We start from the raw sequence: 21,607 nt of genomic DNA on the forward strand, positions 1-21,607 counted from the left end.
TGCTAAAAGCATAAAATGGACAACTCAGTTTATAAAAACCTCAATGTTTTAATAATTGCTTGTATCAAGATATGATGGGTTAAAATTAAGTACATTTAACTTTCAAATTTTTTCAAATTCAATCTTCAAGATGTCTTCTCGTTTACACTTTAGACACAAAAGCTGTTGTCATACAAATATTTGCCACTCAGGCTTTATTACCAAAAACAGCCGTACTGAGTCACCAGCAGAACACAATCAGATCAAAAATCAGAGATCAAAATCTTTTCTGTTAATTGCCGTTCCACAAGTTAAACACAAAATGTATGCTCTTTCCTTATTCATATATCAAAGCTAAAAATTACCATCGTTTTCTGTCAAACCCTTACACAGCTTTTAAGTAAAAACCTTTTTAGTTTGATATTCAGATAAAGGTTAAAGATATTTATTTTGATGCAGAAATGGGGATAATCTGTTAATTCATTCATTAGCCTTTGATACAAAACGGTTTTCTTTTTATATTCTCCCTTAAAAAAAAAATCAAGTTAGAGTGGTCAGGGCAGTTAACGCAATCCCAGTATAAGAACCTTAAAAAGTCGGAAATAAAATTATCTTTGTCATCAAACACATACAGGAAGCTCCACTCGATTTTATCTCCACCTGGATTTATTTAGAAATATTTTTCAAAGTATATCTTCATTCATATCTGTGATGTACAGGATCAAAATAATCAATTATTAAAGGCATTTAATTCTATTAATCATGAACATTTTATTCATCAGAAAGTTTGAGTTTTGATAGCAAGTCACTGATACAAGGCATCTTCCCATAATTGTCATCATCATCATCATTATTATTATTATTATCAGGTTAATTCAGGAGACCAGGGATGTTAATATGGAATGCAACGTTTTAGCTGCTGCACAGATCAAACCAGAGATCTCTATAGAAAAAGTGAACCAGAGGACCACCGGGCTCCTGCTGACCAGAGGAGAGTCCCACAGGGACAGCACTGTCCACTGTCAAGTCCAAGGGGCCAGCGTCCTTCCTCTTGGACAAGAGGCATAGAGGCCCGGTGTTGACAGTAGGGCTGGGACGAGTTCGCTCGCTCGGTTCCTTCATCCCCCCATCGCGACCCCCGTTCCTCCGGCAGCTTCACTCTTTCTTCCTCTTGGCCTTGTTTATGTTTTCCTGGCGCTTCTGCTTTCTCTTTTGTTCGCGGTCACGTGCCTCAATCATCTTGGCCAGTTTCCAGGACAGCAGCGCGCTGGCGATGAACAGAGGCGTCAGAGCCAATATGACGGTGGTGAGGAAACCGTAGGGGTCTTTGGCAGCCCACTCCACAACGTACTCTGCCCATCCTCGCACATCAATCATCCTGCTCAGCTACGGCCAGCCTCAACTCAAACCTGAAAAGAAAACGACCGTCAGCAGCTGAGAGCAACAGATACATATAATCAGCTTTCCACGACAAACTTTTATATATTTTACTAGGATTTCATTAATAGACAAATATGAAGTAGCACATCGCTAAGAAGAGGACTAAAATCTAAAATTGAGAAGAAAAAAAAACAATTATATATAAATATATAATTTGTGTACAAATGAAGTTTAAAGCAGAATTATATTACAAAGCAATATGCCGAGCTTTAAAAACCTCAGAGCTGAGTTCGGTTGTACAAGCATGTGGAAGAAGGTAATCTTAGATGACACCAAATTTAACACTGAATACAATTTCCAGATGCATCCCTGTCCCAATCCACCTGAATTAAATGACTGACTCATTATCCAGCCTCCACAGTAATCAATTAAGCACTGGAGCAGGGAAGCATCTAAAAGTTTTCACACAGCAGCTTCCGAGGAGATTGGAGTTGGAAAGCCCTGATTTGTGTGTGAGCGTGTCCATTCAGACTGGCTGAGCTTAAAGCTGTTTTGCAAAAAAAAAAAAAAAATATGCAAAAATATCACTCTTTAGATATGCAAAACTATTACAAGACATATCTCTAAAGACTTGCAGCTGTTCATTCACAGAACAAATGCAAGCCTCGCTTTTCAGACTGTTTTGCTGTAATGTTTGAAAACCATGGAACCTTTTGCTTCACCATTATGCGCTGCTTTGTGCTGGTTTGACACATTAAATTCCAGTAAAACACACTGAAGTCAATCATGTCATGACAAAAATCTAAACATGTTTTATGGAAACTTTTTTTCCAGGACTCTGTATTATGACCAAATCTACTCAACAAAATAAATGAAAAGCAGTTTATCGATAATCAGAACTGTGATTAATTCATCAACAGGAAATCTACACACAAAGCATGACTAGAAATGTGTATGCTAGAAATCTTGTTGAGATTAACTGCAAATTAAATAGTTTCATTCTTTGTGCTCAAATGTTTGGTTTCACCTGAGAATCAAGCGGCAAAGTTACACATTTTTCGTAACCAGTTTAAGTGAATTTAGATTTGAGAAACGTCTTTGTTTGTGAAAGAAAAAGAAAGAAATGAGGATTAACAGGTTCTTTGTTCTAATCCTCAATGAGAGGCAGTCAGTAAATTTGACCAATAATATAATATGATGTGATAAAAAGAGCAATGAAGCCTTACTGCTTCCAGACTATGATTTTACAAAAAATTTAAAATATCCAATTTGAAAGAATGTCTGTTTTTAACCTAGAATTAGTAGTAATTAGAAGTTTGCTTACAGGTTTACAGAGTGGTGCAGGTGTACTGAACAGAGATATCTGTCACACCTAACCTAACATTTAGAAAGCAGTTTCGCTAAGGAAGTCAAGGTGCAACAGTAGATTAGTAAACTTGGGGTTGAAGTGGAGGCTGACCTTGAATTTGACGGTCAGATGAGGATGGTGGTGAAGTCCAGTTTTGATCAGTTAAGGGAGTTGGCCAAAATACAGAAAGCCATAAAGGAAGGACTTTGAGACAGTAATCTGATTGGATTACTTTACAGGCACTTTATGTGTGGGTTAGTGATTCTTATGTTACCCAACTACAGCGAGTACAAATTGCTGTGGGATATTTTATCATTATTATTATTTGGTGGCGCTGATATAAGAATATTTCTCTCATGTTTGCCTCACTCCTACATTTTAAAGTTGTTGTATTTGTTTTTCAAGCTCTCCGTGGTCTTGCCCTGGCTTGCTTTCCGAGCTGCTGAACTCTTCCACTCCCTCCTGCTCATTCATGTCAGCTGATCAGCCTGAAACAAGCGGAGGCTAGCGCTTTTAAAACGCGGAATGACTTAAAACTGCACATCGAACAGGCTACTTCACTGTCTATTTTAAAATCACGCCTTGTTCATATTCTGTTTTTTTATTATTATTATTTTACCTTATTAATGATCATTACTGTATGTATTCTGTGGCTTACCTTCTCTCGTCAGTCTAACAACGTAAATTCAGTTGGACTGGATAACAACTGAACCTCAAAGCAATTTTCTTTTACTTCTCTTTTATTTGCAGCTTATTCCATTACATACTAAAGAAGAATGCAAAGCCAATAGTTTTTATTGTCGTGAAACTGCCGTAAAATCAAGAAAAAGTCGTGTTACAATGCAAAGTCCGGTGTTACTCGCCTTGCTCAAGAGGAGTTGAATAACTTTGCTTATTGAACCTGACTGGGGCTTAAAATAATGTATGAAAAATACTGTTATTTTTATCCACCAGCTTCCGGCTAATGTTCAGAAAACATGATAGCCATTTGCTAACTAGCATTATCCTCCGTGGCTGCTAGCATTCACTTATCGAAATCCGAGCGGTTCTATTACACTGGATTTAATCTCCAACCAACACCCCAAAACCGAAAAAAAAACATAATTTCCGTTATAAAGACTGACTATAGATTTTACTGATTTGATGAAAATTTGTTTAACATTTGCACTGCGGCTACTATCGAAGCTAATAAGGCCAATCTGCAAGGCCTCATCTTTCGAAAGCAAAATCACTGACTTTCGGTCAAGAAGCATTGCAACAGGAGAAAATATTGTCTATTTAAGATTTCATAATGGCGATAATTGCTTAAAATACAATACAAGAAATAAATCAACTCACCAAAGTGCATAAATATGTGTTCACATCCACGATAATAACCACCAGCTCCTCCCTGTTTCGCTTGAACCGTTTCAACATTTGATGCGTTCAAGACATTTCCCCAGAAAGGGGAAAAAGCAATTCGTCTTTACTTTTTTTCTTAATTATGCTCGGTTCTTGTATTTTGTTTGATAATGTGCACTTACGTATGTCTTGAATAACTTTGTGACATGTATCAATGAAAATAGTGTGAGCTTTAACAGAGGTGGTGCGCCAGTGTCAAACTTTAGTGAACGACTTCAATTTTGGGGAATCCGTCCCATAGAGGCCCTAAATGCACCACAAGTCTTCACTCGTGAAAGGATATGACGTAGACCTTGGCTGATGGGCAATGTAGTCCTTTAGTTTTGAAAACCAAAACTTTTAACAAGTAACCCTAATTTTGTCTTTTTTCAGCGTTTTAGCCTTTCATCATCACATTCTGTCGAACCAATAGTTTACCTGCCTGGAAATAAAACGTTCATTTATTTCAGAGCTTATAAAGGACAACTTTTACGCCCACTTCCAATATTATAAGTTAGCAATAAACCCCGGGTCCAATAAAATCAGCTTTTTCAGAAGATGGTAAATGTAAGACTCAGAGGTTCTTTGTTGTTGTTGTTATTTTTTGTTTTTGTCGATATAGAACATCAGCAGCTCTGATTTACTAGCAGTCACTGGAACAGCATCTCACTTCTGAATTTTAGAACCACAAGGCCATGAATAAAGGAAATCAAAAGTGTTGTGTTTATTTCATTTTTAGGAATAAATGAAGAATTTGAACATCTGTGAACTAAGACACAAATTGTGTTTTTTTTAGTGAGTCAATATGCTTCATTATATAGACCATAAGTGTGACAAAATTGCTTCAAAAACAGTATGATTACAGCCAGAACTTGAATAACAGACAAGTGAATTGTCCTGAAAGATACTGAACAGGATGACATTTATCTGCTGCTGCAACACTGAATAATCTGTGAAATAGTTTTGGCAAAGTCGAAAAAAGCTAATTATATAGCAACAACTGTAAGGGAAAAAGACCATAAGGCTCCAGTGGCCCTCTGAGAAAAATTACTAACATAACAAAGGAGGACCTGTTGGCTTTGTGAACTTCCTGTGGGGAAGTATTGAAACCAAATCAGGTTAGGCCACATCTGCTCTGTCCATAAGGCATGGATCACTTTCAGAGCAGTTCAAAGGCCAGCCTTTTTAGACTTACTCACAGAGGATGGAGAGGGGCAGCTGAGAACACATGCACCAGATAGTGGCTCTGCATGCACACATCCTGGTTTACCAGCATAGTTTTGGCCGAGTTTATAGACAATTTAGAAAAACATCCCCAAGGTGGTTACTTTTTTTTTTTTTTTTTTAAAGCTGCATTCCTTTTAGCTTCACATGTCTAACCACACAGTAAGATCCAGAAGGTAAGCAGTGCAAAGCCGCCCCTCCCTATGGTAGTTAGTGTGTTATTCAAACAAAAGCAAGGCTCTTTACACTATCAACATTATTCTAATAATTAAAATGAGTTGATCATGTTTGAATCAATGGATCTAATGTATGAGTAAGTAGAAATGCTGCACTTTGAATTGCAAAACATAATGCATTTATACTGCCTTGCAAAGAGAACTTAAACCCCTGTCAAAATATTATTTGCAGAAATCATTGTTATTGTACAATCTCCTCGTCAAATAAACCGATAGATTGAATAACTGAAATTGACTAACATAAAGAGGTAATTGATTCAGACGTTAAAGGAAAACAGTTTGTTATTTACTAAGTTTTTCATGAGTAGAAAACTGAAAGATGGTTTCTACTCGTGGACATCTTGAGTAGAAACAAGTTGTTCATTCACCTGTGTTTTGCCTTTCTTAGTCAAGATTTTGAAGACCACCTTTCATGGCAATTGCAACAACAGATCTTCATCTATAAACTCCTATCTTCACCCATGTTCTTTGCACATTTCCTATATATTACTCAGATTGGATGGAGAGATTTGTTGAACTTAAATTTCTTCCCCCAAAAGAATCACAATTGGATTCAGGCCTGAATTTTTCCATTCTGAAGAACGAATGCCTTGATCTGAATCGTTCCTTTGTAGTTCTGGCTATAGGGTTGCTGCTGACCTGTAAGCTGAACCTCTGTCTTAAGTCTTTTCCTGCCTCAAACAGGTTTGCCTCCTGGGTAGACGCATCGATTTTACTAAGGACAATCATTCCACAGGATGGTGCTGCCACCACCAGGCTTTATTATGGGGATACTTTATTTAGAGTACTGTACTGTGTTAGTTTTCCTCCACTACATGTCGCACTTTGCATGTACGTTTTGGTCTTATTAACCCAGAACTCCATTTTTACCAATAGTCCCGTACATGACTTGTGTGAATGCAACTTATTTTGGGACCATGGCTGTCTTTTCCAATCTCTTTCATAACAGGCAGATTTATGCATAAATAATGATGACCTTTATCAACATATTGTCTCTCCTGACCTTGCAGAGTTACTATGAGTCTCTTAGTGGTTATTCTGATAAGTACTTCTCCTGCTTGCCTTGTCAGTTCAGTCGAATGGCTTTGGAATGGAATGGTTTGAAATATTTCCTTCATTTTCAAATACTGGATCAAACTGTGTTTTTTGACCTGCTTAAAGTGATATTGTTTTCTAACCTTTATAGCTTTACTTTGTCGTTCTCTAGAGCTTTCTTCCTGGCCTGTCCCGTTCCTTCGTTTTAACAACGCTGCTTGTTCACTGATGTTCTCCAGCAAACCTCTAAGGTGTTCTTGGAATAGATGTCGCTGAGATTCACTGAGATTCAGTATCTCTATTTCTGAATAAGGAGATTTGTGAAAGCCAGTTGACACTTCATTTAGGGACATCGCCTTTTTCTTTCACTTCACATGTATTTAATACTTTATGCTTGTTTAAGAAATGATATCCAAACAAAATATATTGAAGATTGTGGTTGAAACAGAATGAAATGTGGAAAAATGTTAAGGTGCGTGAATTTTCATATATATGCACCGATCTTTAAAACTGTATTTTCACGTTCTCGCATGAAGAGTATCTACTGAACTTATTTGAGTCACTGTTTTAAAGTAGTGGCAATAAGAATCTGTGTCTTTCTTGGTTTCTTGGCTTTAACTTTTTAACTTGAACTTGTTGCAAATGGAAATAACAGTGTTATAGCTGACCTATATGTGAGCGATGTGACCAAAGTGGACAGGCATGTCCGCCTCATATCTTAATGTTCCTCCTCCTCCTCCTTCTATCTCTGACAGCTGAAAGTCCTTTTCAACCTAAGCCACAAAATCAACCATCAGTCACTGAAGAAACTGGAGCTCTGGGTGATAGCTTATCCTCCAAAGACGGGGGAAAGAAAGTCAGTTTTCTTGGCCCCTCTTACCCCTGTGGGAAACTGCGAGGCCGCCCCTGGATTAAGTCCCCGCCTTTAAACTCAAATAAAAAGGGAACTTCAAAGGCCGTCGGCCGCCGGGGCTCCGCCCTCGCGCTCCCGGACGGCTTCACAAAGGATTTGCCGACGTTCGGGAATTCCGCCTCCAGTTCCTTTTATAGCGCCACTCGTGCGCTGGCTGCCTTCCAGGGCCCCGCCCATCCTCGTTACTTTGACAACACAAAGGACTTCACGGAACTCGCAAGGCCCGCCCACTTCTCCAAATAAGGGCAGCCTCTCCATGTACGGCAAACAATCGGTTCGAGATTGCCCTTTTCTCTTCCTTATCCCGTTTATATGATCGGAGAGGAACTGCGCTTCAGGTTGGAAGCGGTGCGATCATGGCCGAGCGAGTCCAGCAGCCCCCAGCCAAGCGGCTCTGCTGCCGGCCCGGCTACAACCCGGCATGCAGGCAGGGGCAGCGGGCTGGAGGAGTCCCGTGCGGCGGCGCGGGGTCCGCTCCGGGAGGGTCCGGGAACGGGAAAACGCACAACCCCGAGTCGCTGCTCGACATCGCGGCGCGCAGAGTCGCGGAAAAGTGGCCGTTCCAGCGGGTGGAGGAGCGGTTCGAGAGGATCCCGGAGCCCGTCCAGCGGAGGATCGTTTACTGGTCATTCCCGAGAAGCGAGAAGGAGATCTGTATGTACTCTTCTTTCAACGCCGGGGGAGAGGAAAGTGGATCTAGCGGGGACAATAATGACGAGACCCAGCTGCCTTTTCTGCGGGGTGTCACTCTGCTGGAGGGCGGCTGGGTGGACAACGTTTTGCAAGTCGGTGAGTGGACCAAAGCGTCACAATAATGCAGGAAAAAAAACAGACTGTAAGAAAGAAAACACGTCTCACTCGCCCTGTTTGCTTTTTTCCCGTGGACCTTCCACGGGGTCTTGTGTTTCTTTTCCACAGCCGTGCCTATTATAAACAATGCAGGGTATTTCCACACCAGTCCACCCTATAGCTGTGTGAGAAAAGCCTATTTTCAGATAAGCCCGTAATTTTAGCCCACTTCTCCTTGTTTCTAACCACTGAGCTGTGCGCATTGAATGGCCCCCGAGCAATTCCAATTGGAAGCTCAGGACTTTGTTCCTATTTTTGTGTCTTTCCAGCTCTCCATGCCCCCACCAATGGGTACGCAGACAAAAGCCCCCTATATCTTTTCACCGCTGGCTAAATAGACGATATTTAGAAAGGCTGGGGAGGGACGGCGATTTAAAGCCACAGTGCTTCTATTTTGTTTGCCAAACATCTTTGTGAGACACACTGAAGCTTTTTTTTCCCTTCTTCTTCTTCTTCTTCTCCCCCAGCTTCTCCAACATGTATCTGAAGCCCAAGCTGCATGCACCTACACAGACAACGATATGTTGTTGTTGTTGTTGTTTTTGTCTTCCAGCTGCATTATTTGTGGTACAGCTGGGAGTAAACAGAGGTGCTCCAGGCTCAGCAAACCCCCTCTGATTCCCTGCCCCTCTTGGCTGGCTGGCTTGTCTTTGCCAGAGCACCGAATATTTCACTAGATTCGTCAGTGCAATAGACTCAGCTGTCAATCTGACTCCCCACCCTTGGAAGCGGTTCAGGATTCTAATCCCATTACCCTCCCCAGTTCATCTGAATCTTAATGCATTCTGTAAACAAGATTTTATGCATGATCTTCCTCCCTCCCTGCCTCTCTCACCATCTCTCTCTCTCTCTCCCCTTGCTCCCCCCCGTCCCTTCCTATCTCACTTCTTGGCTTACTATCTCCCCCCTAAAGAATCTGTGGAGATGGCTTCAGCTCTTGTGGGCTCAGAGAATGTGCAGTGCACAATAGTAGCCATGGAGCAGACAGACAGGCAGGCAGCTCTCCCTCCTCTCTCTCTCCCTCTCCCTTTCTCTCGCTGGCCTGTTTACCAGATTCCCCAGCATTAGGCTCATTTATGTGCTCACTCTTTTTGGGGCTTGAGGAAGCTGAACACTCAGCCCGGGGTGAAATAAAAAAGTATGAGGCATCACTAAGTAGATAAGTGTGTGTGCTTTGGGTTAAGTAGTCAGAAAGAGGGGAACGAGATCATTTGCAACCAGAGATCCACCGAAGCGTCGTCCCGAGGTCGGAATCAGCCAAGTTTTTCCTGTTTGGCAGGTAAAATGTTGGAAAAAATCCCCATCAACAACAACAACATATTTATGGTTTCTAATTAATGCATCAAAGCTAAGAATTCCCACATATGGTGCTCTTTAAATGCACCGACCACGTCTGTTTGTGGATACACTTTTTTTTTAGTAAAATAAAACCTGGTGAAGACTGATGATATATTCACAGGGGGAGAATTTTCTAATTCCTTTATTTTCTGTTGGTTTCAGAACTACCACCTCTTTGCCCAGGTGTTATAGTCTTCAGATGAAGAAGAAACAGATAAAATCGGAATAGATAAGTCAAAGAAAACCATCCTGATCGGTCCTGCGTCGTCGTCTACACATTGTTTTTGTCGCTTCTTTAGGATTATGAATCTAAATGGGAAAAACAAAAAAGAATCTCAGCGGCTCATTTTGGTAATTGTAAGTTTTATCATTGCGTCTCAATGAGTTCTCAGTTTGGCGTTTGGATGTATTTTTCTTTCCTTTGACCTTTTTCAATTCAGAGCCAGTCCTGCCACCAGTATTTGTCACAAGAGAGGAAAAAACATTGGCGACTCTCCGTTTGATCGTCCAGAGACTGGAGTCAACCCCCTCAGCCCCCATTTCAGCTTTAATTGGTGATTGGCAGATAAAAGGCTGAAAAATCAGACTTTTTTCCCTTCAGAACTAGAAACTCTCACTGTTTTTGGTTGATAATCTCATCAAGTCGTAGCATTGTTGTTGACACCCTGTTTCTGAGGTCAACAAAAGCCGATAAGGGTTAGGGAGATATGTGCTTTAAATCATGAATTATTATATCGTAATTATCAGTTTGATTCAAAACTACAGTTAACAGGCATCTATCAGTAACCAGGGTCAGCAGGTCAGATCGAAGAGAACATCCATATCGGCCAGGAGGAGTCGGATCGGTGCAACTCTGTTTTCTGTGGACGTCTGTGTGATTCTTCTTTTTTTAAATATATTTTTGGTGTAGGGGGTTTAAAAAAAAACACAGAAAGAGGTTGTGCACACACTCACACACACGCACGTGTTTGTCTTCATCTGTGCGGGCTGTCAGTCTCATCCCGCATGCTCACAGAGAGTGGAGAATGACAGGCGAGAACGCAGCAGGGAGGAGGGCATGTTATGCTGATTGCGATTTTTGCCCCAGAATTTCTTACACTCTCTCTCTCCTATTTTTTATTTTTATTTTTTTACTAGCTGGGGAAAGATACAGCCAAGGAAGAGCAAATGATAAATAAAAGATGCAATCTACTCCAGGGGACAGGCAGCCACTGGAGGATGAGGGCTTAAAAGCAGGACGAGCGCAGGAGGGTGGGGACTGGGGGCTTGGCGGGGGTGAGGGCTGCGTGTGTGTGTGGATGTCAGCCACATCACACACCACATGTATTGGCCCCATCAAACACATCCAGTGGGTCTGGCCTGTAAAAGAAGCCTGGGCTGATTGCAAGGGTGTGTGCAGGCGAGCGTTGGTGCATGCGTGGCTTTGTGCGGTTCCCTCTGTGTGTTTGTGCTGTCACTGGGATGGGGTTCAGCACTGATGATGAAAGACAGTAGCGCAATAGGATAGACGAAGAGGTTATTGTGTACGGAGATGGGAGGGGGGAACTAATATACTTGAATGGATCTGCTGTCGCCGTATTCCTCTCCTTCCTCTCCAGTCTCCTCCTCCTTCGCCTCCCTTTACTCCCAAGTGAGCAGCTATAAAACTCTCCATATTTACTCCCCTAAGGCCAACTACCAGCCCCCAGTCTCCTGTGATTATTTATCTTTTTTCTCAACGACATTAATCACATGCTTTTTCTTTTTTTTTTCCTCCCCTTTTCTTTTGCTCCATCTCTTTCCATGCATCAGTGCCGTGAAGAGAAGAGATTGGAGGGGGTAGTTTTTTTTTTCTTCTTCTTTTTTTAAGGAGAAGAGCAATAGATCGGGTGATATCAAGAAAAAGAGGGGAAGCCTAGAGGGAAAATGTGGGTGGAAAATGCAAAAGAGGAAAGAGAGGCATTGAAATGGTGATTGCAAGTGAAGGGAATGTATGAAAGTAAAGAATGAGGCTCAGAAATGGGGAGAGAGTGAGATAGATAGCTTGTTCTTTCTCCCATGCGAGCTCATCGGTTCCAGTGCCAGCCTTCGGGATAAATATTCATATATGAATGCAAAGTGTTATCTAGCAATCCGCCGCTCCTCGTTTATAACGGGCTCATGCAAGCCAGCCTTCAGCCCGCACCTCCAACCCACTCTTCCGACTGTCAGATCGCTGATGAATTTGTCACCTGGCGAGTGCCGAGTTGAGGAACCTTACCAAGACCTGGTTCTAAAACCGATTTAACTCTTGTTCATAGTTCACCAGCCAAACATTTCTGGAGCCCAAACATAACATAATTCATGTTTATTCCTGTTTTCTTTCCCTTACAAACATATGTTAATCACTTAATAGAATGTTTAATAAGTCTTTAGACTTTGACTGCAAAGCACTTTGATCCACATTTGTTGTTTGCAAATGTACATGCATAAAACTGACAGCTTGCATCTGAATGCTGGGCCTTTTCAGTTTATTTTTTCTGCTCACCTTTCTCCTGCTCTCCGTCCTCACTGAAACTGTATTAATTTGGGCAGATTCTCATGTTTCTCATTCTCATGTTTACATTTGTGGTGTTAAGTCATACCACATTAAGTCTAAAATTATAGTATACTATTGGCAGATCAGACTATTTGCAGCGTACCGTAAAGCACTACAAGGTTGGTGCTCCTCTTAAATAGAGTCCTGATTGCCTTTTAACAAGCTGACAAAATGTTCACAGCAACATCTGAGGTATTTTTTTTTTTCTTTGGCCCTTATTTACTTGTGCGATTGTCAGAGAGAAAACCCAGAGGAATATGAATGCGTTAAAGTGCAGGTTTGTTCCTGTGCTAGCTTCTGCAAACTTACAGCTTGACTCACTCTCTGTCTCCCTGTCAGCAGCAGGCTCCCACACAGAACAATTACAAATACGGTGCAGGCATAACTTGCAGTTTGGATGCTTCGGGCATGAGCCTTCTTTTATAGAGAGAAAGGCATGCATTACACCCATGATTATCGAACTGAGGAACTTGAGTAGTCTTTAGCTATAATCAGAAGAAATTTAGATAAATCGAATGTAATTAAAAGCCAAAAAGATGATTTGTGCAGCACATTCACCTTTTCTTCAAAGAGAAACTTCTCAAAAGAGAGCTGCGGGGGACAATATTCCCAGATCTCTCAGTAGAGATAACAGTAAACAAGGAGCAAGTGATGGTGACAACTTATTTACCTCACAATTGTCACCAAATACCCAACCTACCTAGTATGAGCTAGTTGGAAACCAGAGCTAAGCTACTTTTAGCAACACTTATTTATACCAGTATGTACATGTATGGAGTTCAATAGTATTGGGCATTTATCATCATCGTGAGAACTTCAAATACATGTCTGAAGTCCCCAATACTGTCGGTGTTGTCGGGACTGTTACTTTTACCATTTTCTCCACTGTTGATTCCACGTGAGCATAAATAAATATGATTATTTTGAAAAACAAGAAGATACGATGAAATGCTGTTATTGTGTCCAGTTCACTGGTTAAGAGAATCACTCTTCTTTGGCTTGTTATTTGCTCACCCAGCAGTTGCGAGTTGTATTTTTGCAGCAGTGTTACATCCGTTGGAGTGATGAATAAGGAACGCTTTACTGCAAAATGTTTCACGTTTTGTGACGTGAAACATTTTCAAAAAGCCAAAGTAGCATATCTTCTCAGCGGGGAAAAAGTTTAGTATTCTTCTTTCAGCCAGCTGACCAGCAACGCACAGCAATGGAAGAGGGAGGGGCAGTGATCCATTATTCTAAGCTCTACACAACTAAAGAAAATGATCGCTCCTGCACTTTCTCTCGCACGTTGCCATGTAAGCTTTTGAACATTTTTGAGTGAGTAACTTTAAAACTTTTTCATGTACTTTAACACCAGTGACCCACATGGTACCTGGGCCTACCAAGCCACCTTGTAGGAGGAATTGTGATGAGGTGATCAGAAATATGCTACCATTTCACCGTCTTTGAACTTATCAGTCAGTCTGATCACTCTGGCAGCAGAGCGTCAACCCCACTGTTAAAGAAAAACCTCAAGACCTTCCTGTTCAGATTGTAGCATCTGTTCTCCTCTTCTTTTGTGCAGTTTAGAGTCATCGGCTCATCGTTGCTTGAAAAGAAAGGCTAGCATTACGGAGCCCCGTCCTCTAATTATAGAATTCTAATCCTATGGCTCTAGCATGGCATGACAAAGCATGTTTGCACTTCATTACCTTCCTTCCTGTTTCAGCCCTCCAGTCAGGGTCAAGTTCATCTCCTCTTGTCTCATTTATTCAGAACATAGACAACCCCGCTCCGCCTCCTTTTGACCCTTCATCTTCATATCCCTAACCCCCTCCCACCTTCTTTGTTCTAAGAGGTTAAAAAAAAAAAAAAACATAATGCCAAGCATCACACACACACTCACGCATACACACGCACGCACACACACCCTTACTATCCTGTTACGGTAAGCCCCATGTCCCCAAGGAGTGACATACTGATGCCTGGCATATGTCTCTCTCTGCTATATCATTAGCATAGGCTACATGCTACAGCCTATTTATCCAGTTTCCCCCGTTAAGCTAATTTTTCACATGAGGCTGCATGTCATTTTTTTCACGCCGCTGCCCCAAATCAGAGTGATGAGGTGGACACTTTGAGGCTGCTTTAAATTCAAGTAGAACGGAGAGCAGAGTCGCATATCCTGTCGACTATTTTGGGTGTGTTTTCCACGGTGGTGTTGCTGGAAAAGATAGCCTGTAATAATTTGCTTCTCCCTTGCCTAAAATATCGCTGGATGTCCATGGCGGTCATGCCTGTTTGAGTGTGAATGTCGTCCTCCTCTGCTCCACCTATTTCAGAGACAAATTGGTGTGTGTGTGTGTGTGTGTGTTGTGTGTGAGCAGATCTGTCTTTTGCGTCTGCATGCTCATAACTCAGGTTAATTTGTTCACGCTCTGGAGAATCTTAATTAGGTTTCAGCGTCATCTACTCCAGTTCACCCCCTTTTCATCATGATGTCAACGGGATTGTGAAATAACAAGCACAAGGATGCTTTTTTTTGTTTGTTTGTTTGTTTTCAGACAGTTTGTTTCTAAAGTCGATCATCACATAGACTTCTCTTTGGTTGGATTTCATTTCTTAAAGTTTTCCTCATCTCAGCCCTCCTCCACGTATCCTATGGCATTTAAATCAGGTATGCCTAAATTACAATAAATATAAAGTGCTTCACCTAGAAAAGGCACTGCCCTTAAAGACACAGATACATTATTTGATCTCTTTGATTACTGCAAGAGGATAGTAGATATGTTATATAAACATGGCACAAACCTGCATGAGCTTCTCGTCGTACGATTCCGTTAGGTAAAAATACCACAATTTCCCTCTCTGGCAGTTTTATGGTATTTAATTGCTTCTAGTTAAAACCGGAAAGCAGCTTTTTTTTTTCTTTCTGGTGCAAAAGTTGCATAACTTGCAGGTATAACAATACTTATTTATTACATGTATTTATCATTAATTTGATTGCATGCAAAAATGTAGAAGAAAAATCCATTCAACGTCTTGCTGAGCAGAATATTGTGTGTTTTTTTGTTGTTTTGCTTGAGTAAATGGGATGATATTAAGTAGTTGTTTTGTTGGGCTGTCTGCTTGGGGAGCCATCTTTAACAACTAACTAGACAGTGTTATCATAATAAGAGTGATGGGTTGTGCTCTTTTTGTTTTTTTGAACATGGCCAGTCATGTTTTTCTTGATCAAAAACAAAAGAGTATGCTTTGTAAAGGTGCTGTACCACTGCTTTGTATCTTGCCATGTTCCGTGAGTCTAAATGTAAGGAAATGAAAGGGACTTTATGGAACATCTAGAAAGTAGGTCATACCGTCAGTTACACAGTCGTAATAAAATTGAAATAACGTAACTCTGCATTTAAAATGCAAGTCGATTGCGCATCAGCGTTGTGGGCAAAAGCATAGAAAACGTTTTGTAGCCTTCTTTCAGCTCACTTAATGGCTGGGGTGCAGCAACAAGTTGCCCTGGCCTCCCAACAAGATATTTGAGATGGAGAAATATGGTTTTATTTATTTATTTTTTTTATTTATTTTCAGTTTTATTGTTTCTAAGAAGAACTGAAATGATAATCATGGCTGTTATGACAATAAAATATTTTATACTAAGGTATAGTCAGTTTGGTTTTTTTTGTGTGTTTTTACTGATTAACAGTAAATAACTGTGACACCAAATAAGTTATTTTGTCACTTAAAAGTTAAATGAGAAAATATTCATATTTGAAAGGATGTTTGTGAATACAGCTTTTTCTTCTGAAAATCCTTGTTTAGGGCCAACAAAGATATTTCCATCTATCCTCCCTCTTTGCAGAGACAATTGCAACAGAATGCCTCAAAGAAATGTAGAGTTGCAGACTAAGAATGACGGACAGTGGGTGAAACGGGATTCAACATAAAACTTGTATTTATCTCAAAGGAAAGCTGTAAGAACACATGCCAGCTGTGGCAGTCAGCATTCTTCTGGATATATGACAGTTTCTGACATTGTAATACAGCATTAAAGAAAGACAACAAAACAAAGGAGTGATAAAGAACACTGCGCAAACTAGTTGGTTATTGTTTGTGTGAAAAAGCTCTGAGCCAAATGGCAAGGAGAAATTTGGCTTCCAAAGTTAGAGCAACATTGAGCTCGTTTGTGAAATAACACACTCAATTTCCCCAGCAAGGCTTTCAAAGGGCTTCTTGAGGACCCATATTGACTTCTGAAGCATTTTGCTCACGAAGGTGCAGAATTTGAGATCCAAAACTTGAATCTTGCATGAACATGTCTTCTACAAAACATGGGCAGGCTCTGCAGAGATTTTTTTGTATTTTTTATTTTTTTGGTGTGTGAGGGCCTATTCTCCCTGTTTGTGTGTGGGCTGTTTCTTTGTAAGTGGGTGGATCTGGTTTTGTTTTGCTGTTGGATAGGAGCAGTTCCTTTATCTTTTTACAATGCCCATTGAGAATGAGCCCACATGCTTACCACTGACGACAAGGATGCAAAATGCTTTAAAACATGCCGTGGTCATGTGGAAAGCATGTTTTTCAGGGACAAAACTTGTGACTTTGGAGCTAAAGAAATACTGGCATGCTATGACGTATGGTTCGGAAAAATATTGACAACCCTAATTGGATCTTAAATATCCTGTCGACACGAGAACAGATATAACAAGTCTATGGCGAGCCTGTGGACGTAGCAATTTGGTCCAGGATCTGGCACCTCTGGTCTTCCCTTAGGCATGTGACTGACCCTGAGCTTGTATCATCATGGAAACATGCCTTAGCCCAGAGCAACTATAAACATCTGGCCATCTAATAGCAAGGGGCAGCAAATAAATGCAAGCAAAGGTTCTTTAGAGAAAATGTCCCCTCTGTCTGGCTGTGTGTGTCTTAGTGGACGGGAGAAACAGATTCCAGGCCTTTGTCCCCTTGGGTTGGCTGAATGGAAAGACGAGGGGATACCTTTCAGCTGTTGTGTAATGGAAACACATTAGCCCAGCCTGGCTTTGTGTCAGCCTGTCGGATCCCGCACATGTGGCTGTGTAAATGTTAAACAAAGTATGTCCTGTGTATGCTATCTGTGAGTTAGTACTGAGTTTTTAGTATTTAGTTCTAGTTCAACATAATTATTGTTTAGAAAACATTGCACAAATATCTTACATGTAAGAAAGTATTTATTTCATTCAAAAGGAAATTAAATATTTCTAATCCAAAAACAATCTAGGAGCGATTATAAATCTAGAAATGTTTGCTGAAAATTTAGTTCTGTTGCATAAAATCAGTTTGGCTATCCTTCTTTTATGACAATGCCATATTGCATATATAGAGGATCAATTTTCCAGAACATACTAAGCTTTCTTTTGCTTTCTCCCCACATCCAAGAACCTCAAAATACATACATTAGAGATTACTGCCTCATGATCAAGAGACTTTAAACTCAGTGAACCCTAACTGTTGACTCACTGGTCAGAAACTCTGGAGGAGCTATTTTCAGTATCAGTGAGGAACTTCATATGTAAATTGGTAAACACTGATCCGCAATAAGTATCCTGTAGTTCAGCCAGGCTGAACTACAGGTATGCAAGAGAGAGCATGAGTTTCAGAAACATGCTAGAAACAGTAGAAAACATGAAGCCTGAACAGCGTGCAGCAAAGTGTTCCTGTTTAATCTTTTTGAACTTGAAATGCTGGCAGTTGTTTGGAAATCTCAACTTTAAATATTTACACACAGAGTGGAGTTTAATTGTTCTTGCCATGCTATTGCCAATATAAGGTGCCAAATACAATTTAAAAAAAGAAAGACAAAAATATTGTGACAAATATATTATGTGATATTTCTAAATAACTGATCAGAATGCACTAAAATTGGTTTAGGCAGCTGTGATAAACTGGTAATCTGTCCAGGAGAAAGCCAATGATGGATCCATCAATTATTGCCTCTCTCTCAATGATGGATGGATGGATGGATGGATGGATGGATGGATGGATGGATGGATGGATGGATGGATGATGGATGGATGGATGGATGGATGGATGGATGGATGGATGGATGGATGGATGGATGGATGGATGGATGGATGGATGGATGGATGGTGGGTGGTGGTGGATGGATGGATGGATGGATGGATGGATGGATGGATGGATGGATGGGTGGGTGGGTGGGTGGATAGATGGATGGATGGATGGATGGATGGATGGATGGCTTGCTTTACAAAAAGCAAAGATTAGAAACTTGGAAATATCCTTCCTATGGCAAAATGTATTGTCCTGTAGAGTGCCTTATTCACTGTTATACAATCTTTTCCTCCTGTTTGTATTTTCAGCAATACTCTACCCAAGACATACATTTAGACAGCCCTGGCATCGTCCACAGGGACCAACGTCTGGTTCCCTTATTTTCCCAGCCTGTCTACCTGACTGGAGCCAACCTCTGTCCCAGCACTATTCCTGGTCCCAGACATAGTTATTGCCTCCCTTTCCCTCTTAAATCATCACACCAAAGACCAAGCCCATCTTCCTTGAATCTGCCACACTGCAGCGCTTTTGCAACCAATGCTTAAGGACCTCTTCAAACACACACTACATGAGTTGCATGCATTAGGCCCTATTTAACTAAACCAGCTAAAGTAATAAAGTTTCAGCCTGATCTCTGTAATGTCTGCCCACGTCCCCTACCCCAATCCAGCCCGACTTGTCTCCTGTCCCAGACTGTGGCTGCTGGGTGTGCATCAGCACAGCTCTTTGGCTGGCTGAGTCTGTCTAGGAATCCAGTCCTGCTTCCACAGAGCTGCTGCCCCTCTAGTCTCCACCAGGCATTGAGGCACAGGGAACAGAGGATAGAAAGGCTACTAAATTCACAATGACAAGGGCCCTATTAAAAGACGTTTTTTCTATTTCATTTAATGACTTTTATTACTCGCCGCCCCTCTCTCTTCGATTTGGCAATAATAACAACAGGGGAATGCAGCTCTAAGCATTCTCCTATCTGATTCTGCCGTTTGCTTTTATTTTATTTTAATGAATTCCTCTTTGCACCAATGGGATGCTGAAATAAGCACAAACGCCCAATACTCTACTCACTGCAGCGGAGGATTCTTGCATTTTTAAAAACTTTATATGTATGCACATGATGACAGTATAAGTCCAACAGTAAACACCTCATATTCTTCAACCTTTACCAATAAACATCCTCTCTACGTCGGTTAGCTATTTTACCTGAGGAGGCAAAAAACCTTCAGAAAACTCCCCCAAAGGTTATAAATGTTGCTTGAATTTTTTACCTATATTTTTAAATTACATTCCAATTTCTTTGCTTTTCTTGTCCATAGGTAAACCATTTTGTGCACATTTACTTGGCAATTGCATGGGACTTTATTTTTTGGGATATTATTAATTGTACATATCTGAAGTACGTCCTTTTAGTAATGTGCTTGACTCACTGAACTCAAATTAAACCTAATCAAATCAAAATACCTTTGACAACCTCTTGCTGGTAGATAATATTTATAGGGATCCCATAACCTCTATTGTTATGTTTCCATCTACATCTGTGTGAAATGTATCCTTCTACTCTGAGACTATTAATGCATCAGTTCAAATCTGCCAGAGGGACTTTTTGTACCAAGTTTGACAATCGATGATTTAAAATAATGTTTAAAAAAATGTGCTTATGGTTTATTGTAAGGAAATGCAGGCTTTTGATTCCAATAAATATCTATCAGGAGGTCATTTTTGTGATCGGGGGCTATAATCTTTCATATTTCATAAACGTCAATTGGCCCAAACATCAGTGAAAGGGAATGTGAAATATTAAGCTTACAAAAATAACATTAAATCTAATTCAGTTTTACATGAGATTTGAGCACTGGCAACATGCCCAGGGTGTATTCTGCCTCAAGTTCAATTACTGTTTGAGATAACTACTGTTCAAACCCCTCACCCGTCCCCCTCACGACCCTGCATGGATAAGTTGTTATAAAGGGTGACTGGATGGAAGAGATTCCAGTATGTTTATGATCTTCTGAAATCACAAAACACTCATAAAAATACACAATAAGAAAATTAATTAGAAATGCTTTGCTTACCACTGTTATACCAGAGCATTTGGTTATTGTGGGTTAGGATCAAAGCTCATCTGAACTCTGGTTTAGACAAAAACTAATGAACTCTAGTCCACCTGAAAATTGGTCGCATTTCACTTGAACCAAAACCGTGACGTAATTTGCTTCGAGTAGGTGACGTCTCCTAGACATGCAGTATGCTTTTTGAACTTATATATGAGCTGGAAAAAATAAATAGTTGCTCAGTGATTTTAACATTTCATGGGTTGGAAGGTTATCTATTATTCTTTTTTTCTGGTGGTGGAAATCAACATTTGATATTTTCAGAATTGTTTTCTTCTGATGCCCAATGACTATTTCGGCTTACCTCAAGAATTAGTATTTGTAATTATCTGACACTGAATTATTAAAAGGAGAAACTTTCAGTTTTAACTGCATTAAACCATCCAGGCAGTTTGGTCCCTTTCAAAAGTGCAGTGACAAAGTGAACCAAAACAAATGAAGGCATGACATTTTTTGGCAATCATTCCTGGCTATCAAAACTATTCCTCTGAACTATTTCAGTGTGAAACAGTCCAGAAGTGCTGGAATTTAAAGGTTTTTTTCCCATTTAGGACAATAATTTCATAAGTAAAGTAATATCTTCATACAAAATACCAACGTTTATATATGTGGGTGAATTCATTTTGAACCCAAATAAACTCTTTCAAAGACTCACCCAGCTGAGTAAAGTTAGACTCTTACTGTTTATTTTACCTGAATACGAGCATGAGTGTATGAGTCCGTGTTAATGGCTCGGTGGAGGTGTTTATGGCCGTGAGTGTGTCAGCCTGAATAAAGGTGAAGCATGTTAATGAGAAGAGGGTGGATGACATTCCCGTCTGTCATCATTCCCACCCTATCTCATTTCCACCCTTGTGTGCACACTCTTGTGCCAAAAGGCCTTAAGACACACACCACCGAGGCGCCTCAGAATAAACACCGGCTGAGGCCATGGGTTTACCTGCCACTGACCCTCACTCTTTGATGGAGGTGTTCACTCATTGACTGGCCTCTCCCCCGATTATTGAGCTGGCCCAGTGCTGACCTCCTCACTTGACCCATAGGGATTTACTGAAGTCAAAGGTCAAGCTGGTCAGACTGTCCCTCCAGTGGCTGATTACTCTGCTTGAAAGACAGGCCTGTGCTTCCATTATTGTTTTCCAATGAATAGCACATGACCGAAGGCAAAGATCACTTGCATGATTGAATGTTTTGCTTTGCACATCCCAATAAGCAGTTCTTCACCTGAGAGTTCAGTCC

General features: G+C 40.6%; 2 protein-coding genes across 3 annotated transcripts in view; one reads left to right on the top strand and one right to left on the bottom strand.

Annotated features, from left to right (window-relative positions):
- Positions 1–28: 28 nt before the first annotated feature.
- On the bottom strand, positions 29–4,156 carry smim15 (small integral membrane protein 15). The gene is made up of 2 exons (XM_055039350.1): positions 4,046–4,156; positions 29–1,388 (listed from the first exon to the last, which is right to left on the bottom strand). The coding sequence occupies exon 2, from the start codon at positions 1,354–1,356 to the stop codon at positions 1,135–1,137; it is 222 nt and encodes a 73-aa protein (XP_054895325.1). The 5' UTR covers positions 1,357–1,388; positions 4,046–4,156; the 3' UTR covers positions 29–1,134.
- Positions 4,157–7,778: 3,622 nt separating this feature from the next.
- The window catches only part of LOC129365827 (zinc finger SWIM domain-containing protein 6), a 61,310-nt gene continuing 47,481 nt past the window's right edge, over positions 7,779–21,607 (top strand). For both annotated transcript variants that reach the window (XM_055039338.1, XM_055039339.1), the window contains exon 1: positions 7,779–8,284. In XM_055039338.1, coding sequence (XP_054895313.1) covers positions 7,852–8,284 — 433 coding nt within the window. In that variant the 5' untranslated portion in view covers positions 7,779–7,851. The remainder of the gene's footprint in view (positions 8,285–21,607) is intronic.

The sequence above is a fragment of the Poeciliopsis prolifica genome, unplaced genomic scaffold (assembly GCF_027474105.1).
Source record: "Poeciliopsis prolifica strain line A6 unplaced genomic scaffold, Auburn_PproV2 SCAFFOLD014, whole genome shotgun sequence".
NCBI classification, from domain to species: Eukaryota; Metazoa; Chordata; class Actinopteri; order Cyprinodontiformes; family Poeciliidae; genus Poeciliopsis; species Poeciliopsis prolifica.